A 22,941-nucleotide genomic window follows, 5' to 3' on the forward strand; every position below is an offset into this window, starting at 1 on the left:
CAGTCTTAACTCTACTGCTTACTGTGCAATCTTGGACAAGTTACTTTAGTCCTCTAAGCCTTGGCTTCTCTTCAGTCAGACGCAGCCAATAGCAGTATCTGTTTCATAAGGTCGGGGCTGTGAGCATTAAATGAGATAACGCTTATACATTTGCAAGGTACCTCAACATGATTTCTCAATTGCATGTGATTTCTGGATTGCCAGTAGCAACGAGTGAAGAGCAATGATTCTCATCTACTTTTCCAGCTCAGAGATGGAGATGCAGGAAAAAGTTCCTTTATCCTCTGCTTCAGCAAAAAGCAAAGGTGAAATTCCAAAATGATCAAAAAATCTCAACACTCAATCACAACTGAATAACTAATGAAGATATAAAATAATTTTTGATGAGGCTATCTAATGAAATGATGTCTGAACGTCTTTTTTTTTCTTACAGCCTATTTTTTAACTTAAGCCTGAAGGAAAAATAGAGATTTGGCATAGCCTAAGCAGGAATATTGTGTGAGACCAGTGCGTGCACTATCAGGGGCTCCTGTGCCACTCTATGAAGCATGAGTATACACGACTGGAAGCATTCTAATTGCTCAGGCTAATCTCTGGCTGTGGATGCATCCAAAGTGTCTGCTAGTAACAATCACTACATCCTAGCCCAAAGAGGTATTAATTTTCATCTGGCTTGGGCTTCCAGTTAATTTAAGAGATATTAAACAATTAGAATCTCTTTAAATTTATAATTAAATTTATAATACTCAGTAACATAAAATTATTAATATACTGTGTCCTTCTAAAATAAGTGACTGTTTTTCCCACTTTCTAAAGGAGCTAATATTTAAGGTGTCAGGAAGTTCCTTTTGGTACCAGAAAGACCTTGGTTTAAGGTCCAATTCCCCAAGTCACTAGAGCGCTCTCTGAGTCTCACCTGCTAATAGGATAAAACCACCTACTGAATGAAGTGATTATAAGAATAAAATGAGATAATGCATATAAAGTACTCAGCATAGTATAAGAAGAACTCAATATATGATGGCTACAATCAGTATGCCCACTACAGAAAACCAGAAAGGACAGAAAAGTATAAGGAAGAAAAAGTCAATAATTTCTTCTCTCAAAGGCAACCATTGTTAACTTTCGGCTGGTCATCTTTTTTCTCTATGTAGTTTGTCTTTATATAATTTGGTATCACACCACACAAACTATATGCATCGCGTTTTGCTGTTTTCTTCCTTTGGGCCTATTAATGTAACTTAGGCATTTTCCCACACCATTAACAACCAGACATAACAGTTTCTTTATGACTTCTAATAACATAAATAAACACATAAATAAAAATAGTTTTTCCTAGTTATGAGGCCCTTGGGAATGATATGGTCTTGCCTACCTCATATGCCTGCCACTGTGACCTCCTGGCCTTGGGAATTCTCAAGTCTGTCACCATCATCACTTGAGGTCACTACAGAGAACCTCCTAAGTGTTTATAGGGTACTGGGTATGTAGGTCCCCCAGCCCAAAGGCAGACCTTTACAGACCACAGTGTAAAGCAGTACAGAAAGCCTTACATTCCACAGCCATCTGCTTCACTGACTCTCAATTTTTTCTCCCACACAGTGTAACAGAAGGTGCTAAAAAAACAAAAACAAAACCCCCAAACCTGATCATCTCTCTTCAGCTGAAGTTTAAGCTCCTTCTTCCTGAATACCTTCTCTAATACCTCTCTGGTCAGAGAAAAGGCAAGCTGCATTATTTGGCTTAAACATTTTTAAAAACTGCCAGTATATCAAAATTCGGTTTGGTTCTAAACATTTGAATTGCCCCAACTCTACTGCCCATGTTGATCCATCCTTCATTTGTCACTGATATTATCTCTTGTTTTTTTTCTGAGAACATAATTATCTAATTGTGGAGACCAAAATTTATCCCTGTTCACAGAATTAGTGAAAATCAAATAAAAATTAAATGTAAAGATAAGTATCTCTAACATTTATTTTGGCCAACTATCTGGAGCTACTGTTTTTTTTCTTTTTTGAGACAGAGTCTTGCTCTTCTTGCCTAGGCTGGAGTGCAATGGCGCAATCTTGGCTCATTACAGCCTCCGCCTCCCAGGTTCAAGCGATTCTCATGCCTTGGGTTCCAGATTAGCTGGGATTACAGGCACACACCACCATGCCTGGCTAATTTTTGTATTTTTAGTAGAGATGGAGATTTTGCCATGTGGGCCAGGCTGGTCTCAAACCCCGCACCTCACGTGATCTGCCCACCTCAGCCTCCTAAAGTGCTGGGATTACAGGCGTGAACCACCATGCCCAGGCCACTGTTTATTATTGTTATAAAAAGTGAAAGATTTATACGATCTGAAGAGAAACCAGAAGATTATTATTGTTCTTACTGTTGCTGATCTTAAATAAATAGGTCTCCAGAAGAGCAACGGCCAAGTGTCTAGGCAGAGAACAAATTAAAATTAACTGGCACACAGAAGATTAGGGTCTCTGAGGGGTCTGAGATTCTGGTTCTATCAGTGATGAGCTGTAAGACCCAAAGGAACACAAATTCTCTGAACCTTCTCCCTGTCTGAAAAACAGAAATATTAATCTTCACTTAGTCACCCTTACAGATTTTTTTTTTTTTTTAAGATGGAGTCTCACTCTGTTGCCCAGGCTGGAGTGCAGCGGTGCAATCTTGGCTCACTGCAACCTCCCCGTCCCAGGTTCAAGCGATTCTCCTGCCTCAGCGTCCTACATCCAGCTAATTTTTTGTATTTTTAGTAGAGATGGGGTTTCATCCATGTTGGCCAGGCTTGTCTTGAGTTCCTGGCCTCAAGCAATCTACCCGCCTTGACCTCCCTAGGTGCTGGGATTACAGGCGTGAGCCACCACGCCCAGCCCAGAATTTTTATTTAGGACAAATTAAATAATGCATGTAAGAGTAATTTGTAGCTTATAAAAAGCTATACAAATGTAAGGGGGAGAGTATTTTTGCTTTATTTTATTTAATTTTTGATACAGTCTCACTCTGTCACTCAGGCTGAAGTGTAGTGATCATAGCTCATTGTAACCTCAAACTCTTGGGCTCGTGTGATCCTCCTGCCTCAGCATCCCAAGTAGCTGGGACTATAGGCACATGCCACCATGCCTGGCCAATGTTTTTTATTTTTATTTTTTGTACAAACAGGGTCTCACTGTGTTGCCAAGCTTGTCTCCAACTCCTGGTTTCAAGTGATCCTCTTTCCTTAGCCTCCCAAAGTGCTGGGATTACAGGTGTGAGCCACTATGCCTGGCTGTATTTTGCTTTTAAATAAAAGGGAAGGGTGAGACTAGACAATCCCAAACACATACAAATTGCCTTTTGATATTTTATCTATACATTCAATAATTACCCTAAAATGCTTAAAAATAGATAATTCTGAAAAACTTTATCCATGATTGTCCAGTTTTCCTCCATACATGCATCATGCTAATTAAAGGATTGGCTATCTTCATGCTGTGTTAGAAGAAACTGAAGTATTAGAACGAAATAGACTAACATGCTATCTCAAGGAGCTTATACCAGCTGAAGAGGGACTGAGGAAAGTTAGAAATTAGAGGTATGAAGGATTAGGATCACTGAGGTTATAAGAATTTAAAAATAAAAAAAGGTATAAACAGCTTAGAATTTAAAGAAATGTTAGGAGATGGCTCTTCCCAAAGAGGGGCACCATTATCCAAACCTCTAGATAACTGATTTTGTGAAGCTATTATATGCAACTCCTCCAGAGCCTGACATTTGATTACATTTAAAATTCATCTTTTGCTTCCCTTTTCCTTCCTCCCCCATATACAATGTGTTCTTGCCCCAACCTCCCACTTTTTCCTCCTTTATTTCAATTTCAATCCCTTTTAAAAGTCCGGGTCCAGTTTCCTATTGGCCTCTTTAACCTCTCCTTGCCTGGCTCTGCTGGTACACATCTCCCACCCTGACATCACATGAGCATTCCTCTTTAGAAAAAGCACATCTCATTCTTGCAGAAGAGACTTAGAACATTTTTCAAAACTCAATTACTTTTTTGAAGTTTAAAGGATAAGATCTCTAAATTCCAAGCTGTTTCTCTAGGAGGGTAGAAGACGTGGGGGAAGAGAAGCAATGGTAGTTCCAAACCGGCTCAGACTTGGTCATTGGTGGTGGCTCGATGGCATTCTCATTCCATCCGGGCAGGCTCCGGGGCCAGAGGCATTCAGTCAAAGCAGGTGGGAGGAGGGAAACATAGGCACACAGACTTGCAAAGATAAAGATGGACAGAAAGAAAACGGTAAAATAAAGGAAGGAGTTGATAGGAGAGAAGGAATGTCAAACAAGGAGGGAAGATGGGGAAAATAGAGCAAAGAATAAAGGAAAGGAGAAGACAGGGCGAGTAATAGGGGGAGGGAGGACTGAAGAGAGAAATAGAAGTAGACCAGGAAGAACACAGAAAAGGCTGGGGTCTTAACAGGAGTGGGGTCCAGACGGACCAAGTGGGATGGGCAGAGCAGGGAAAGAGGAGGGGAAAGGGCTGGGGAGACTGCCATGCCTAGCCTCGATCTATTTTTGTTCTTCCTTACACTGTCATCGGTAGCTGCCTTATCAATTTTCACCTCTGGCAGGAGACGCCCGCCGATGTGGGAGCCAGGGCCGCCGATGAGAGACACCACGCCGTTGCAGTCCACCGTGCTGTTGCGTTTCACGCTGCGCCGCAGGCTGGGGAAGATGCGCGAGGAGCGGCTGCCCTGGCTGTAGCCGCTGTAGCCGCTGTAGCTGCTCCGGCGCTCGCGGGCCCGGATGGGGATGAAGAGGGAGTCCCGGCGGCCCTCGCTCTCCTCCACTGTGCTGTGCTCGTCATCCGCGAACTCATTCTCGGAGCCCGGGTCTCGGAACCGCCCAGGTCCCCTGAAACTGAAGATGCTGCTCTTGCTGTTGTGGCGAGAGAGGAAGGGCGAGCCTGGGATGCTGAGCAGTGACTGCAGGCGCAGAAAGGGAAAGAGAGAGGGAGGGGGAAATGAGACGAGAGTGGACCTTTATACCCATCAAAGTGGTTAGGTTCCCAGCCGGCCCCACCCTCGCAGTCCTGTGATCAGAACACAAGTGTGTCCAGAAAGCACTTGTGCATGTTGACTGCTACAGTTCATCACCCATTGTTACTTACCTGTGCTTGACCAGTTACGGATGCAAAACGTCTACCCACTGTTCTTGCACGCCTCCCTAAGACGCTTTTATCTCATGTTAGACGCAACTTATCCAGGGAGAAGCACATGGCTGTTTCTTTCTTTTTACCATGGGCTCAGAGGAGATGTCTTTAACTTAAGTTAGTCTATGCCACACTGGGCAAAAAGACGGAATTTATTATTTTATATATATAACAATAAATAAATATTTCATATATATATATATATATATATGGCTGGAGTTTTGCTTTTGTGGCCCAGGCTGGAGTGCAATGGCGCTATCTTGGCTCACTGCAACCTCCAACTCCCGGGTTCAAGCGATTCTCCTGCCTCAGCCTCCCAAGTAGCTGGGATTACAGACGTCCACCACCACATCCCAGCTAATTTCTGTATTTTTAGTACAGACAGGGTTTTGCCATGTTGGCCAGGCTGGTCTTGAACTCTTGACCTCAGGTGATCCACCCGCCTCGGCCTCCCAAAGTGCTGGGATTACAGGCATGAGCCACCGCTCCTGGCCAAAAAGACAATTTAAAACGTGCGTGTATCATTTGCCATTCTCTCCAAGTACATGTCTTGGTCAAATACTACAAGAGTGGCCTTCAAGCCTTTTAGTTCAGTTGAAAATTATGTATGCTCCCCCCCCCCACTGCATTTTATTTATCTATTTATTTATTTTTCCTTTTATTTTTTTATTTTTTAAGTTAAAATATTTTTAAATTATTTTTTATATTTATATACTCATTATTTTTTATTATTATTACTTTAATAATTAAACTATTTTATTATCATACTTTAAGTTCTAGGGTACATGTGCACAATGTGCAGGTTTGTTACATATGTATACATGTGCCATGGTGCTGCACCCACTAACTCCTCATTTACATTAGGTATTTCTCCTAATGCTATCCCTCCCCCCCGTCCCCAACCTACCTCAGGCCCCGGTGTGTGCTGTTCCCCACCCTATGTCCAAGTGTTCTCATTGTTCAATTCCCACCTATGAGTGAGAACATGCAGTGTTTGGTTTTCTGTCCTTGTGATAGTTTGCTCAGAATGATGGTTTCCAACTTCATCCATGTCCCTACAAAGGACATTAACTCATCCTTTTTTATGGTTGCATAGTTTTCTATCCACCCCATTTTAAACATATTTTGTTCATCAAAAGTTTACATAGTTGTAAACTATATAATTCTCAAACAGCTGTAAGTTATATAATGTCCAGCACTGACATTTTTAAATAAAACTCTTCTTTACCATAAAGTTTATGGTAAATAAATGTATTTAAAGAATTCTTTAGCACAAATTTTTTCTTATTTATTCTTCTCCTTCAATTTCATACTTCCTTTCCATATTCCCTAGGGAATTTTATTCGAATGTACACTTTTATGTTTTAATGTATTTTACTGCTCACCCTTGAATTTACTTCTCTATGTTGTCCCAGGCTGATCTCAAATTCCTGGGTTCAAGTGATCCTCTTGCCTTGGCCTCCCAAAGTGCTGGGATTACAGGAGTGAGGCACCATGCCCAGCCTGTTAAACTTTTGATGTTAACACTGGAAGGGCCATGGGGCTCCTCTTTTAACATCCCTGCCCTTATCTTTTTGTTGGCTACAATTCCAACAAATTATACAAAAAATTATAAATAAACTGTACTTAATATTTAAAAATTTTCTATGACCATGAGTCTTTAAGACATTTAAAAAATTCTCCTGGATTGAGTTTTTATTAATATTCTTATGAATACAGCTGATCAAGCTATACAAATATAGTACACATTTTATAGGTAATAGGCTTAAGAAAGAAAATTGTATTAAAATGCATTTCTTAATAAGATGGATGAGATTTTCTTTTCAACTGGTGTTTAAATATTTGTTGGTAGTATTACTAATCATTAGAATGAGACATGGCTCAACATCAATCCTCCCCACCTTTCTAATAATCGATTTTATGTGCTAAAACCTTATTCACATAAATATTATCTTGGAATGGAAAAACTTTGTTATAGTAATGTCACTCAATTCTTTAGACTCCTTCCAAGTTATATACCAAAAGTATATAGCAAACTGTCAGCAAAATTTATTGTAATAATCTATCGGCTGGCAATTAAGTCTTTTTTCAATTTTACTGAAAGCAAAGAACTGAAAACTCAATTTGCCAAAAGATTTGTTACCTATATACATTCCCTTTCTTGATTTCTGAGGACATCAAAAAAGCTTTATTATTTACTAATAATTGTGTGGGTTATTCTCATATGAGTTACTCTTGTACTTAAAAGAAGCGCGTTTAACCCAACAGATGGTTGAAATAATCAAAATATTATTAATGTCTTTCCATCATTGCCAACATTTATTTTTTAATATGATTTTATCTTATCACATGATTTAAATATTTTTTATCAAAATCTACCTTAAAGTCACAGATTTAGCTCATTTCTGAGAATGTTCAACCACATGATCTAATGAGCAGTCAGTCCTCAATGTCAAAGCAATTGGCTAAATTGCTTTAGATTTATTTTCATTTGAAAAAGTATGATCCCATTTTTCACTATTAATAAATGTATTAGTATGTATTGCAAGGGCAACAATCTCCTGAAATTAAAACATCTCAACATCCCCAGTTATAATTCTGTTTCACTCTTAACAGAAATATGTACAATAGATAAATTCAGAAAAACCTTACAATAGATTTAAGGTTCCTGGACTAAAGAAAACTTTGTAGACATTAATATTTTCAATTGTCTTTCTGTTTGGCATTCCAAAGATTTACATACCTTAGGGCAATGCACCACGTAAGATTTGGGATGATAGAGGTATGCCTTCCTTTTGTAAAGTGGGAGGGAGAAGGGTATGAAGAGGGAAAAGGGAAAGGCAGATGGTGTGATTTTGGACCACAGGACTGATCTGAGGCACAGGTATATATAAATTAAAGATCTAGAAACTGGGTTCCTTAAAACTGTGCTAGGCAAGTCTTCAGGTGCCCCAAGGGGATGCAACCCCAATTTGAGGAACACTGTTTTGAGAGAAACAAACTTGACAAATGATTGCCCTTAGACAATCTTCCTTAATTTTTTTTTTTTTTTTTTAAGACAGTGTCTCACTCTTTCACTCAGGTTGGAGTGCAGTGGTGCGATCTTGGCTCACTGCAACCTCCACCCCGTGGGCTCAAGCAATTCTCCTCCTCAGCCTCCTGAGAAGCTGGGATTACAGGCGCCCACCAACACGCCCAGCTAATTTTTGTATTTTTAGTAGAGACGGGGTTTCACCATGTTGGCCAGGCTGGTCTCTAACGCCTGACCTCAGGTGATCCACCTGCCTTGGCCTCCCAAAGTGCTGGGGTTACAGGCGTGAGCCACTGCGCCTGACCATAATCTTTAATTGTAAGAGATTTTTGTCTTAGAGGTTAGGACTTAACCCTCTTATAAAATGATTGGGCTGTTAAGGTTCTTTGTGGGCTGAGACTATGACAATGTAGTGCATATATTACGGGTGCTAAAGAAACCTTTCTTGATATTTCTTTTTTTCTTCTTTGGAGACAGGGTCTCACTCTTTCCCCAGGCTAGAATACAGTGGTATGATCATAGCTCACTGCATCCTCCTGCCTCAGCCTTCCAAGTAGCTAGGACTATAGGCATGTGCCACCATGCCTGGCTAATTAAAAAAAATTTTTTTTAATAGAGATGGGGTCTCTATGTTGTCCAGGCTGATCTTGAACTCCTGGGTTCAAGTGATCCTCCTGCCTTGGCCTCCTAAAGTGCTGGGATTACAGGAGTGAGGCACCGTGCCCAGCCTGTTAATACTTTTGATATTAACACTGGAAGGGCCCTGGGACTCCTCTTTAACAACTCTGCCCTTATCTTTTTGTTGGCTACAATTCCATTTCTGGTTCTATACTTCAGTTCCTGTCTCTTCCTGTAATGTACAAAGCCCCTGTCCCCAGGTTGGTATATTTTCTTTGGATAATTCTAGTTGCATACTCCATTCTCTCACCTGTGTCTTTCACTTGTTATGTAGGCTTTTCCTGCTTTGGCTTTAAGCAACCCACGAACTTCTAAGGCAATAAATGAATTTGATCACTGGGGACCACATCAAGAAAAGCACTAATCGTAGACAATTTTATATAAATGTCATTGTTAGATACACGCCATATGCTATATATAGGTCTCTAGAAAACAGGATTATCCTGACTTATTTTGTTCTTCTGCCTCATCCTTGTACCAGAGAGGAGGAGCTACATTGGTTAGATTCCAGAATGTTGACTGAGGCTCATTTATGAGTAGATGTTGTCACTGTGTGTTAAAAGGACACATACACTGTGTGGTAAAGGAGCACATAACAGAGGAAGCCCTTGCCTGTTCTTCTTCCATGTTGCCGGATTGGTAAGCTTACTATTCTTCTTACATATATGTTTGGGCACCCCCACTGAATCACTGATTCATTCCCCTGAACCAGCTCTACTCGGTGTGATTCACAGGCAGCTAGTACATGACTTGTTATTGGTCTGCAATGAGACAAGTAAGGAAACTGAGAGGGGCATTTAGAAACTTTTATGACAATTAGACATAGTCATAACATCTAAGAATGTGATGATTTTTCTAGAAATTGATTGTTATTATATTTTACAATAGTATCAGTTCATGAAGAATTGGGAAAAGCAGAAATGAGTCCTTTACCACAGGCAGCTTGAGAAACACTGCTCTAAACAATGTGGCTGGCCAGAAGATGGTGTCTTAAAATGTACTTGGGATTTTGTTTTAATCAGATCACAGTAAGGTGACAGACACAGAGGCAACTGCCTTTGAAAGAGGAGTTCGTTACTTCGGTTCCCAAAAAGAGTGGGCTTGCCATGCCATGGAGGGCCATATGGGGAAATGTAAGTGTTGGTCAGGAGGCAGAAGGAGTGAGGGGGGGAAGTTTAGCCTGAGCCCGTGGTTTCCCAAGGAAGGAAGCGATGAGGCAGGATAGGTAAGTCTGAGCAAATTTAGGATTGGGGAGTTTGAATAATTTTGGAAGTCTCTGGCCTACAGAGGTGGTAACTACTTGTCTGGTATCTGGCTCTGGGGTGATTTAGGGCAGGGAAATATTGGCTTAGTGAGTGAGTTAGATAAAGGAGGTAGCTGGGAATGTGGGCTTTGGACTGGTTGATCTGCATATGAAAAACATGTTTGAAGGCAAGCGTAACATAGAACACTGAGGTTCAGGGTACAAGCCCAGGTGTTAATAACCTGTGCCCATATAATAACCTGGGCACATATATCTCTCTTGAGGGCATCACTGGGGAGAAATATGGCTGGGACAACCAGGACTCAGGTACTCATGGCCCTTTTGCTAAATGCCACTATCACCTTTAACACTATCACACCGTCCTAAAAATGGCATTCAAGACCCTCCCAGCTTTGACTCTAATCTACTTATTCTACTTTATTTTTCACTGTTTTCTCATACACCTTACCATGCAGCCACCCTGCCACAGGTCTTTATTTCCTCTGCTTCCAGTGCACACTGCATTTTCAGCTGGGGAAATCCTCTCAGTTCTCCATGATCCAGTCCTTCTGCTTCTTCCTCTACTAACTTCCTTAATCTTTCCATAGCACCAAACCCCCTTTCAGAATATTTATGCTCTACTTTATTTTTTATTTTTTTCTTCAAGACAGGGTCTCACTCTGTTGCCTGGGCTGGAGTGCAATAGTGCAATCACTCACTGCAGCCTCATTCTCCTGGGCTCAAGTGATCCTCTCACCTCAGTCTCCCAAGCAGCTGGAACCATAGCTATGTGCCACACCATGTGGTATGTGCCACACCACGCCTGGCTAATTTTTATATTTTTTGTAGATACAGGGTTTTGCCACGTTGCCCAGGCTGGTCTCAAATTCCTGGGCTAAAGCAGTCCTCCTGCCTTGGCCTCCCAAAGTGCTGAGATTATAGGCGTGAGCCACTGTCCCTAGCCTACGCTCTACTTTTTTTTTTTTTTTTTTTTTTTTTTGAGACGGAGTCTCGCTCTGTCGCCCAGGCTGGAGTGCAGTGGCGCGATCTTGGCTCACTGCAAGCTCCGCCTGCCGGGTTCACGCCATTCTCCTGCCTCAGCCTCCCAAGTAGCTGGGACTACAGGCGCCCACAACCGCGCCCGGCTAATTTTTTGTATTTTTAGTAGAGACGGGGTTTCACCGTGGTCTCGATCTCCTGACCTTGTGATCCGCCCGCCTCGGCCTCCCAAAGTGCTGGGATTACAGGCGTGAGCCACCGCGCCCGGCTCCTACGCTCTACTTTTTACAACAGTTCCTTATACACATGTTCTATCTCTCATTTTTAACCAACTACAAACTCCTTAAGGGCACATTGACTGATTCATCCTTATATCTCCTAGAGTGCTTTGTACACAGTAACTACAATGTTTAACTTAATTAACATGCATTTAGATTAGGTACTGCAGCTTAGCCACCCATTTTAGGGTTGTTCCACACCTGCACTGGGTCACTGCTTCACTTCTCACAGCAAGCTAAACTACACTGATTTCATAATTCTGCCTTAGGTCAATGCTGGGTGCTGATACTATCTAGTACATTAGGTCTTCACATTAGGAAAGAGGTTTTGTGTATTTTACAATAAAATTTAATTTTATATAATTTTTTTTTTTTTTTTTTTTTGGAGACAGAGACTCGCTCTGTCACCCAGGCTGAAGTGCAGTGGTGCAATCTTGGCTCGCTGAAACCTCTGCCTCCCAGGTTCAAGCCTCCCAGGTTCTCATGCCTCAGCCTCAAGTAATCTGGCCTCAAGTGATCTGCCCACCTCAGCCTCCCAAAGTGCCAGGATTACAGGTGTGAGTCACTGTGCCTGGCCAAAATTTAATTTTATTTAACCAAATACCTATTATGGGCTAAGTGTTATGGATACAGTGGTGAACAAGATATATGACATGGTCCCTGCCCTCTTGAAACTTGGAGGCCAGGAAGAAATATCATATACTACATGAGATCTAATACATCAGACTATTCTTAACCTTGAGGATAGTGATAAGGATGAGACAGTGATGAAGGTCATGACCAATTCGGTGAACCTATGAACACTTAAAAATCAGGATCCTAAGATCCATAATACAAGGAAAAACTGTTCTATTATTTTCTAATTCCTTGTTTCACTCTTTGCAAAAGAGTAGTTCTGCAATGAACAAATGTGAAAGGGGTAAAGGTGACTTGCCCCATTTCTCCTTGTACCCAGGATCCAATCCTGATTTAGGGCATTCCCTAAGGAGCTATATCCTGAGGGCTGAAACCCCAACCCCTCCCCAGTCTCAATTTTCCCAGACTAGAGGTTTTCAGTGATGACTCAGGATCCATGGCTCTATTAAATCCTGGGATCCTGTGTAGTTTATGAGATGAGTAGGCCTTACTTCCTCTTTTCAAAATCTTCCTGTCAACCAACCAGGAGCTTTTAGTCCTCTTCAGGCAGTCACAGTTAAACTATAAATTCCAACTTAGGTTTAGATGTTTGCTTGGGAGAATGGCTCTGGGATGTTCTGGATTTGAGGGTGTAACTTTCGCATTCCACAGAAAAATTATCTCTAGGGATCATAGGGGATACACGTAAATTGTCTGTCAAGATGAGGCTTACAATGACTGAGATGTCTAGAACGTGATGAAGGAGTGACTTTACATATTCTATTTCCATGCCATATTTCACTTTTCCTTTCTAGTATAACAGTGGTTCTTAAAGTGTGGTCTGGAGACCCCTGGAGGTCCCTGAGACCTTTTAAGGAAGGCTCCCGAGGTCAAAATTCTTTCCCAATAATACTGAGATGATATGTGCTTTTATCACTCATCTTCTCATAAGCACACAGTGATACTGGGAGCCTGACAGCTTCATAATATTTAAATCGTTTTCTGATGAGATTGGTGGTAATAATAAACATAGTTTTAAAATCTCATGTGTATTTGGAAGACTTGCATAAACTCAGGAAATGAAAATTTCTCAAATGATCAATGCATGATGCTAGAAATCATTCATGGGTTAAAGATCTATGACACAAAATGGAGCAAGGGATTTTACTATAACAGAGTACAAAGTTACTAATACAATTTCCATGTCACAACTAACTGTTTAAAAAATTGTCACTGTTAAGTTTTGGAACAGCATTAAGGAGGACCATTCACAATTATCTGAAAAGGTTATTAAAATATTCCTCCCTTTTCCAACTATATATCTGTATGAAACTTGATTTTCTTCAAATACTTTAATGAAAGAAAATCACATTGCAACAAACTGAATGCATGCATAAGCCAGTATGATATTTCAACTGTTTTCTATTATACCACAGATTAAAGAGATTTGCAGAAATGTAATACAAAAAAAAAAGAACCTTTTTTTTGTTTTGGAAAACAGTTCATTTTTCTTAAAAATATATAATTTGTGTTAATCATGTAATGGGTTTATCATTACTATATTTTTAAAATTAGTAAATAAATATTTTTTAATTTTCTTAATTATAATTTCTAATATGAGAAATTAAAAGCACATTTTAAAAAGGTTTTTAGGTACATATGTACCTAAAATTTTTAAGAAGATAAAGGGGTCCTAAGACCAGAAAGTTTGAAAACTGCTGCAATAGAGCAATTAAAATACTTTGAAAAAGTAGGCTCAACTTAATACTTATAAACTGCCCTGAGCCTTAAAAATATAGAGAAATAGGTAGGAGATGGGTGAGCAGGAGATGTCTCAAGAAGAACTCAGGCTCAAAATGGAGGTTAAACCGCCGCCTGGTTGCCCCTAGCCCGACTCCGGCCATCGCCATCGCCGCAGGTGGCAAGAGGGCCATGATCCAAAGGAACCAGAGCGGTTGAGAGAACTGTTTATTGGTGGTCTGAACTTTGAAACTACAGATGATAGTTTAAGAGAACATTTTGAGAAATGGGGCATACTTACAGATTGTGTGGTAATGAGAGACCCCCAAACAAAACATTCCAGGGGCTTTGGTTTTGTGATTTATTCTTGTGTTGAAGAGGTGGATGCAGCAATGTGTGCTTGACCACACAAGGTTGATGGGCATGTAGTGGAACCAAAGAGCTGTTTCCAGAGAGGTTTTTTTTTTTTTTTTTTTAATGTGTTTTATTTTTTTATTATACTTTAAGTTCTAGGGTACATGTGCACAACATGCAGGTTTGTTACATATGTACACATGTGCCATGTTAGTGTGCTGCACCCATTAACTCGTCATTTACATTAGGTACATCTCCTAATGCTATCCCTCCGCGCTCTCCCGACCCCACAGTAGGCCCATGTGTGTGATGTTCCCTTTCCTGGGTCCAAGTGTTCTCATTGTTCACTTCCCACCTATGAATGAGAACATGTGGTGTTTGGTTTTTTGTCCCTGTGATAGTTTGCTGAGAATTATGGTTTCCAGCTTCATCCATGTCCCAAAAAAGGACATGAACTCATCCTTTTTTATGGCTGCATAGTATTCCATGGTGTATACGTGCCACATTTTCTTAATCCAGTCTATCACTGATGGACATCTGGGTTGGTTCTGAGTCTTTGCTATTGTGAATAGTGCTGCAATAAACATACGTGTGCATGTGTCTTTATAGCAGCATGATTTATAATTCTTTGGGTATAGACCCAGTAATAGGATGGCTGGGTCAAATGGTATTTCTAGTTCTAGATCCTTGAGGAATTGCCACACTGTCTTCCACAATAGTTGAACTAGTTTACAGTCCCACCAACAGTGTAAAAGTGTTCCTATTTCTAGAGAAGATTATTTAAAGTCTGATGCCCATCTAACAGTGAAGAAAATTTTTGTTGGTGGTATTACAGAAGATACAGAAGAATATAATTTGAGAGACTACTTTGAAAAGTATGGCAAGATTGAAACCATAGAAATTATGGAAGACAGGCAGAGTGGAAAAAAGAGAGGATTTGCTTTTGTAATTTTTGATGATCATGATACAGTTGATAAAATTGTTGTTCAGAAATACCACACTATTAATGGGCATAACTGTGAAGTGAAAAAGGTCCTTTCTAAACAAGAGATGCAGTCTGCTGGATCACAGAGAGGTCTTGGAGGTGGATCTGGCAATTTTATGGGTCACGGAGTAAACTTTGGAGGTGGTGGAGGTAATTTTGGCGGTGGTGGAAACTTTGGTGGAAGAGGAGGCTATGGTGGTGGAGGTGGTGGCAGCAGAGGTAGTTACGGAGGAAGTGATGGTGGATATAATGGATTTGGAAGTGACAGTGGCAACTATGGAGGTGGTCCTGGTTATAGTAGTAGAGGGGGCTATGGTGGTGGTGGACCAGGATATGGAAACCAAGGTGGTGAATATGGTAGCGGTGGTGGAGGTTATGATGGTTACAATGAAGGAGGAAATTTTGGCAGTCGTAACCATGGTGGCGGTGGGAACTATAATGATTTTGAAAATTATAGTGGACAACAGCAATCAAATTATGGACCCATGAAAGGGGGAAGTTTTGGTGGAAGAAGCTCGGGCAGTCCCTGTGGTAGTGGTTATGGATCTGGTGGTGGAAGGGGTGGATATGGTAGCAGAAGGTTCTAAAAACAGCAGAAAAGGGCTACAGTTTTTAGTAGGAGAGACAGTGAGGGGTTGTCAGGAAAGCTGCAGGTTACTTTGAGACAGTCGTCCCAAATGCATTAGAGGAACTGTAAAAATCTGCCACAGAAGGAAGGATGATCCATAGTCAGAAAAGTTACTGCAGCTTAAACAGGAAACCCTTCTTGTTCAGGACTGTCATAGCTCACAGTTTGCACAAAGTGCAGCTATTGATTAATGCCATGTAGTGTCAATTAGAGGTACATTCCTGAGGTCTTTTATCTGTTGTAGCTTTGTCTTTTTCTTTTTCTTTTCATTACATCAGGTATATTGCCCTGTAAATTGTGGTAGTGGTACCAGGAATAAAAAAATAAGGAATTTTTAACTTTTCAATATTGTGTAGTTCAGTTTTTTTACATTTTAGTACAGAAACTTAAACAAAATGCAGTTTTGAAGGTGTTTCCTTGTGACTTAACAAGATCATTGTTAATTACTATTTTGTATGAATTTTGCTAAAGTTAACTGTAAAGAAACACCTGCTGACTTGCAGTTTAAGGGGAATCTTATTCGTCCAATTTCCAAACCGTGATATGAGTGGGTACTGACATGTGGAGAGAATAAATAATTTGTGTGTTTGCAACGTGTGTTTTAGATAAATAGGATTGAGTATTTAAATTAGCATTTGTGAATTTAATAGCATTACGATTACCTTCAAATGAAAAGAATCTCAAAATTTCAAAAAAAAAAAAAAAAAAAGAAGAACTCAGAAGCTATGGAAATAAAAGAAACTGACACATAACTGAACTATGTTGTGAGAAAACTGAAGCCACACTCACTATTAAGCTAACAGAAGAAATGATCATGCACGTGTGTAGGAGTAAAGAAGGGGTAGTTAGGAGCACAGGCGCTGGAGTTGGATGAACCTGGGTTCAAATCTTGGCTTGAACACTTACTAGTTATATAACCTTCTATAACTAGTTATAGTTATAAGTTAATCTTTCTAGGCCTCGATTTCTTCAGTCACTCTTCCAGAGAAACTTCAGGAAAGTCCTGGGACAAAGAATACTACTATCCCTTGGAGCATCTAAGCTAGTCTTGGCAGTCAGCTTTGGCTTCTGGGAATTTACTATTTTTTTGAATGGAGAAATTAGACCAAGTGAATATTTTCATGCAAAGCAGGACATCTCAAAAGCCTGGTTTTATTTTTTGCTGTAAGGAGCAATCAGTGTACCTTTGTACTAAAGCCTATAGAATAATCAGAGACCATTCAATAGGGAAGTGTTAACAGCACTAAGGTATTCATAGCTCAGTGAGTCTCTGAAGACCAGGGTAAAATGACAACAAAGCTACTATCATTCTTTCCCCAAAAGAGGCTGAACTAGAAGAAAGGAGAGGTGAAGGTAAGATAGAGATGGCTTCAGGCTATAAAGAAGTCTCAGAAAGGGTTAAATCAAATTTCTGAAAGTCTTGCATTCATTTGTCTAACAGTATCTAGCCATGTGCTAAGAAGCAGACCTTGACTTTAACACTTTATTTAAGAGAGAAGAGGATATGAACATAAATAAATATGTACACAGAGTATATGTAGAGTACTTTCTATATGTAGAGTAAAAAGCAACAAATAAAGAGGTATATATAAAACATAACAGAAAGATAAAATGAAGATTTCCAACTAGAAAACAGGACAGTCATGGAAGGTTTCTTGAAAGGCAGATATCAAGAATAACTATGATGTGGAAATTCAAAGACAGAAAAATAGGGCATTTAATTTTGATTGTTTTGTTTGTTTTTGTTTTTCTGGAGACAGGGTCTTCTTCTGTTGCCCAAGCTGGAGTGTAGTGGTAAGATCACAGCTCACTGCAGCTTCAATCTCCTGTGCTCAAGCGATCTTCCCGCCTCCGACTCCTGAGTAGCTGGGGCTATAGGCATGTGCCACCACACCTGGCCAATATTTTAATTTTTGGTAGAGACAGGGGTCTCTCTATGTTGCCCAGGGTGGTCTTGAACTCTTGGTCTCAAACGATTCTTTCACCTTGGCCTCCCAAAGTGCTGGGATTACAGGTGTGAGCCACTGTGCTGGCCAACAGGACATTTTAGAGTGGGTGTTTCTTGAGCAAACCACAGAGGGTAGAAAACAAACATCATATATGAGAAATATCTAGTAGCTCATTCTGGTTTAGGTATAGGGTGCCTGATAGGGCACAGAGACTGGAGAATGAACACATAGGTTGTGTCCGTACTAAGGGGATGGGGAAATGCTATGAATTCCAGGCTAAGGAGTTGGGACTTAATTAGTAAATAGAATGAATCTAATTAGGGGAATTCCCTCTCCCATTCTTCTTAAAAACTATTCTAAACTGTCAGTATTTTCTTTAAACCTCCAAACACAACCTCTCATTCCCTTCAATAAGATGTTTAATTCCCTACATTATCAAAAAACTAATTCATTTTTTGCAGAGACAGAGGTCTCACTATGTTGCCCAGGCTGGTCTCAAACTCCTCGATTTTTAATTCCCGACATTATCGAAAAACTAAACTGTCAGGGGTTATCTTCCTCAACTTCCTACTCCTTTTCTACAAATTTATCCACCTCATCCTTCCCTGTTTTCTTAAGGTTTCAGGGAATCAGGGTCCCTTTTCTGTGAAAAACCACACCTATTTCGGTATCTTCCAAGATTGTGCTCTACTTCTATCTATTCTGTTTCATTTTCTAACGCATCTCCCTTTTCTTTTTTTTTTTCTTCCACAGATTATAAACATGCTTATTTCCACCCACACTCTTTAAAGAAGCAGGGATGAGAAGTCTATACTCATTGTCTCCACTCCCCACTCAACATGGCATCCTTCCTTAACCTGGACTAAAACATGTCTTTAAAGTCCTCAATGACTTTATATTGCCAAATCCAAGGGACACTTTCAGTTCTGACCTCACTAAGCATCTCTGTTAAATTTCAATCCATTGATCACTGCCCTGCCTTCTCCAACATCGCTACTGTCCTGACTTCACTGAACTCTTGGCCTTCTCAGCTTCTCTAACACTTTATCTGTTTTCTTTCCTGAATTCCATCTCCTATGCCGGTGAACAGCAATGGTCATGTCTTTGGCTCACTGTTCTTCCAACTGACACATTCTCTTTGAGTAATCTCCGCAAGTCTCACGGTTTCAATCACCACCTCTCAGCTCAGGACCTCTTGCCTGAGCTATTATTTGCCTATCCTTGTCTAAAAAAATCTCTACTTGGTTATCCAACAAATAATTCAAACTTTGGATATCTAAACTGGAATATGCTTCCCTTCTAAACCTAGATCGTCCTTTTTTTCTTATTGCTGCCTCACCAACACACACATACACTACCTAATTCCTGTCTATCCTTTAAGCTTCAGTTCAGAAATTTACCTTTCCCAGAAACTTTACTGAATCTCCATGTTGGGATAGATCTGTGCTTTTCTAACACCCCCAGCGTATCTCAATTATGGAATAATACATGCTACTACATAATTTTTTAGTGTATTTGGCTGTCTTACTGTACGGTAAGCTCTCTAGGGTAGAGATGATGTTTTAATCACCTTTTAAGCCCTAGGACCTAGCACAATCCTTGATATGTAGTAGGTACTCCATAAATGCCTACTACATGAATGATGAGAAGTGCATTTTAGGACGTGATCTGTTGACAGTATATAAAATACAAAGGAGAAGGAGAAAGACTAGAGAAAACAAAACTGCAGTGGACAAACGCAGTAGAACAAAATAATGCAATCGTAAAGCCAAAACTAAGATAAGGCTAAGGAATGAAAAGAAAGGGATGGACATGAGGGATTTTGCTCATCCCCTGAAATGAGTAAGACTGGCAAAAGACTGAACTGGAAAGTGAGAGATGCAAGTGGGAAAATGAATCATCTCTGGGAAAAAAGAAAAGACACTGGATATACTGCCATGAACAGTAACTATAATCTATTCTATACCTACCAACTTTCCAGCATTTCTTTAAAATGGGAAATTAAATGGCCTAAGAATTGGATTTTGGTAGTGTTCTCTGAAATCCAAAAATACCTATCTATGTGATGACATCTATAGTAATAGAATGCTCAACAATTACCCTAAGTCTTCTCTTCTCTTTTTTGCTTAGTTTCCTTATTTATCAAAGTTGGGAAAAACTGGAGGCTTTCAATCTACCATAGGCTAACTTATCAGTGTGATACTATATATCCAGAATAATTAATCAGTAGAACTTGCCATGCTCAAATAAGATGTCCTGTTTCATGACTCCTATTATTATTGTCCCCTATAATTAAATGCAATTCTTAAACAGAGATGTTTGAGCTAAATTCTGATGCTTAGAGGAGAAACGCTCTCCCTGATGTTTTAGAACATGAAGATTGCTGGTGTGACATATACTTTACTGCCAAGCAAGTCTGCCAAAGGTGATCACATAGTCTAGGGTTGGCTTCTACATCAGAGAAGGGAGGGCAGGTTTAGAATGAAGAATGTTCCAAATGTGCTGGTAACACTTCCTCCCAGAGGAGAACAATATGGAGCTTAGTGAGGTAGAAACGAGGATGCAGGGATGGGCCTGGAAAATATAGGGCCAAAGGGGAAAATAAAAATCAAGTGGGATTAGAAAAACCAGATTTTTTTAGGTTTATTGAACCAATGTAAAGAGTTTACCTGTTGTGGGAATGCACGTTAGTACAACCAGTTTGGAGAAGAGTATGGAGGCTCCTCAAAAAACTAAAAATAGAATTACCATATAATCCAGTTGTGATAGTTAATACTGAATGTCAACTTGATTGCATTGAAGGATGCAAAATATTGATCTGTGTCCGTGAGGTGTGTTGCCAAAGGAGATTAACAGTCGAGTCAGTGGGCTGGGAAAGGCAGACCCACCCTTAATGTGGTGGGCACCATCTAATTGGTTGCCAGTGAAAATAAAGCGGGCAGAAAAACATAAAAAGGTGAGACTGGCCTAGCCTCCCAGCCTACATCTTTCCTCCATGCTGGATGCTTCCTGCCCTTGAACATCCGACTCCAAGCTCTTTAGTTTTGGGACTCAGACTGGCTCTCCTTGCTCCTCAAGTTTGCAGACAGCCTACTATGGGACCTTGTGATTGTGTAAGTTAATACTTAATAAACTCCCCTTTATATATATATATATATATACACACACGTATATATATACACACACACACTAATAAGATATATAAATATATCCTGTTAGTTCTATCTTTCTAGAGAACCCAGACTAATACACCAGCAATTTCATTATGGGGTATATAACCAAAAGAAAGTAAGTCAATATATTAAAGAGATATTTGCTCTCCCATGTTTATTGTAGTACTATTTACAATAGACAAAATATGAAATCAACCTAAGTGCCCATCAACAGATAAATGGATAAAGAAAATGTGGTATATTTACATTATGGAATACTATTCAGCCATAAAAAGAATGAAATCCTATCATTTGCAGCAACATAGATGGAACCAGAGGTTATGATGTTCAGTGAAATAAGCCAAGCACAGAAAGACAAATATAGCATGTTCTCACTCATATGTGGGAACTAAAAAAGTGGATCTCTTGAAGGTAGAGAGTAGACTGGTGATTACTAGAGGCCAGGAAAAGGAGGGGATAGAGGGGAGGAAAGAGGAAAAAGAAGAATATAATTGTACTTAACACTGAACTGTACACTTAAAATGGTAAAGATGGTATAATACATATATACACAGTTTACCTTAATAAAAAATACATTTTTGGAAAAGGTATAGGAAAAAGAAGAGTTTACCTGATTCATGATGGAAAATTTCCTCCCTATTCTGTTGTCTGGCAACCGAAAGGCCTTCCTTCTCATGCCATCTTCTGACTCTGACTTAAACACCTTCTCAGGATCCCCTTTCTCCTCTCCTTCAGAGAGTTCCTTTTGCTTCCTCTTCTTTCTCCTGTTACGTCTTTCCTTTGCACTCTTTGAGCTGAGTTTAGAGATTTCAGAAGAGCTCCGAGGGGAGCCCCCTCCTTCTTCACCTTCTTCCTCTATGGCATCTTCTGAGACAGTTCCTGCTGAAGTAGCCATCGCAGCAGCCTAGGAAAGAAGCCACAGCAGGGAAGCCAGATCAGAGCAATTAGCTGGAGCCACCCAAGGCCAACCAGTTAGTACAGAACATTTCCCTACCTAGGGGAAAGGAGGAAAAAAGGAGGCGGGAAACCTAGACTGTTAGAGGGTTTCTGTGTATTCCGGCACACAGTCCTAAGTGAACAGAGCAGAACCCAGTGGTGAGAACTTTGGGAGTTATTCTCTTGAGCATTTCAGACAAGGACTTGGCTGCTGCCTTGGTACCAGAGGATCCCTTCTGAGCAAGTCTGGAAATGAATGCTAAGTAACATTATATATTATGGGTCTTAAAAATGTATAAATACATGTATATTTAGATAAGGATTAGAAAGTTAAGTGTTAAGGTGATGAGATCACAAATGTCTTTCAAGTTTTACTTTAATATTTTGCCTGTATCTTCTTCTAAATTAGAAGTAATACTTTTTATGACCACAGGAATCTTAACATTTTTCCCAAGAAAAAGAATATGCTTATGTGAAACACTATATAAACCACCCTGGTCACTTTTTTCTTCCCAGTCATCATGGCAGTTGCACATTGAACAGTTGAGAAATTCAACAAAACATGATATGAACAAACAATTTGGCCGTTAAGACAAACTGAATAATTGGATCAACCATCTGCAGTTGTTACTTGGGTTATTTTCATCAGACCAATGACCTCTATTTGAAAATATGCCTAGAAAAGATCAACTGCAGTGAAAATCAGATGGGGCCTTAGTCACCATGATCTGGCAGGAAGGTCTATTGCAAAGAATTAATCACCAACCTGTGCCTCTTCCTGTTGCTTCTTAAGTTGCTCCAACATTGCTTTAAATTCAGCCTCTTTTTGTTCTGCCTCTTCTAGTGTTGCCTGATTCTGTTCTTCATAAGCCATGGCCACCACAGCCAAGATCAAGTTCACCAGATAGAAAGAACCCACAAAGATGACCAAGACGAAGAAGATCATGTATGTTTTCCCAGCTGCTCGTAAGGTCTGCAAAGACAAAGGCCATTTTCTGAGTCACTTGTACCAAATGAACCAGGCTGAAAACAGCTAATGGGCCGAGTTCCTCTGTAAGGGCACTATTTGCATTTTGAACAGGACTGTGTTTCCTTGTGCAGTACTCCTTCCTATTGTGGGCACTCAGTATTCTCAATGGTTGAA

The 22,941-nt window shown here is 40.1% G+C and overlaps 1 protein-coding gene and 1 pseudogene across 10 annotated transcripts in view; one reads left to right on the plus strand and one right to left on the minus strand.

The window, feature by feature from the left end:
- Positions 1-22,941, minus strand: part of LOC105474340 (sodium voltage-gated channel alpha subunit 8) — a 214,137-nt gene that overhangs the window by 80,101 nt on the left and 111,095 nt on the right. For 6 of the 10 annotated variants that reach the window (XM_071071693.1, XM_071071691.1, XM_011728918.2 and 3 more), the window contains exons 10-12: positions 22,564-22,770; positions 21,472-21,765; positions 4,566-4,961 (exon numbers count right to left, since the gene is read on the minus strand). In XM_071071693.1, the coding sequence (XP_070927794.1) occupies positions 4,566-4,961; positions 21,472-21,765; positions 22,564-22,770 (897 nt within the window). The remainder of the gene's footprint in view (positions 1-4,565; positions 4,962-21,471; positions 21,766-22,563; positions 22,771-22,941) is intronic. The other 4 variants (XM_071071697.1, XM_071071695.1, XM_071071698.1 and 1 more) reach the window with 1 other exon arrangement.
- On the plus strand, positions 13,889-15,891 carry LOC105474339 (heterogeneous nuclear ribonucleoprotein A3-like; annotated as a pseudogene).

This window comes from Macaca nemestrina, chromosome 10 (genome assembly GCF_043159975.1).
Source record: "Macaca nemestrina isolate mMacNem1 chromosome 10, mMacNem.hap1, whole genome shotgun sequence".
Classification (NCBI taxonomy): domain Eukaryota; kingdom Metazoa; phylum Chordata; class Mammalia; order Primates; family Cercopithecidae; genus Macaca; species Macaca nemestrina.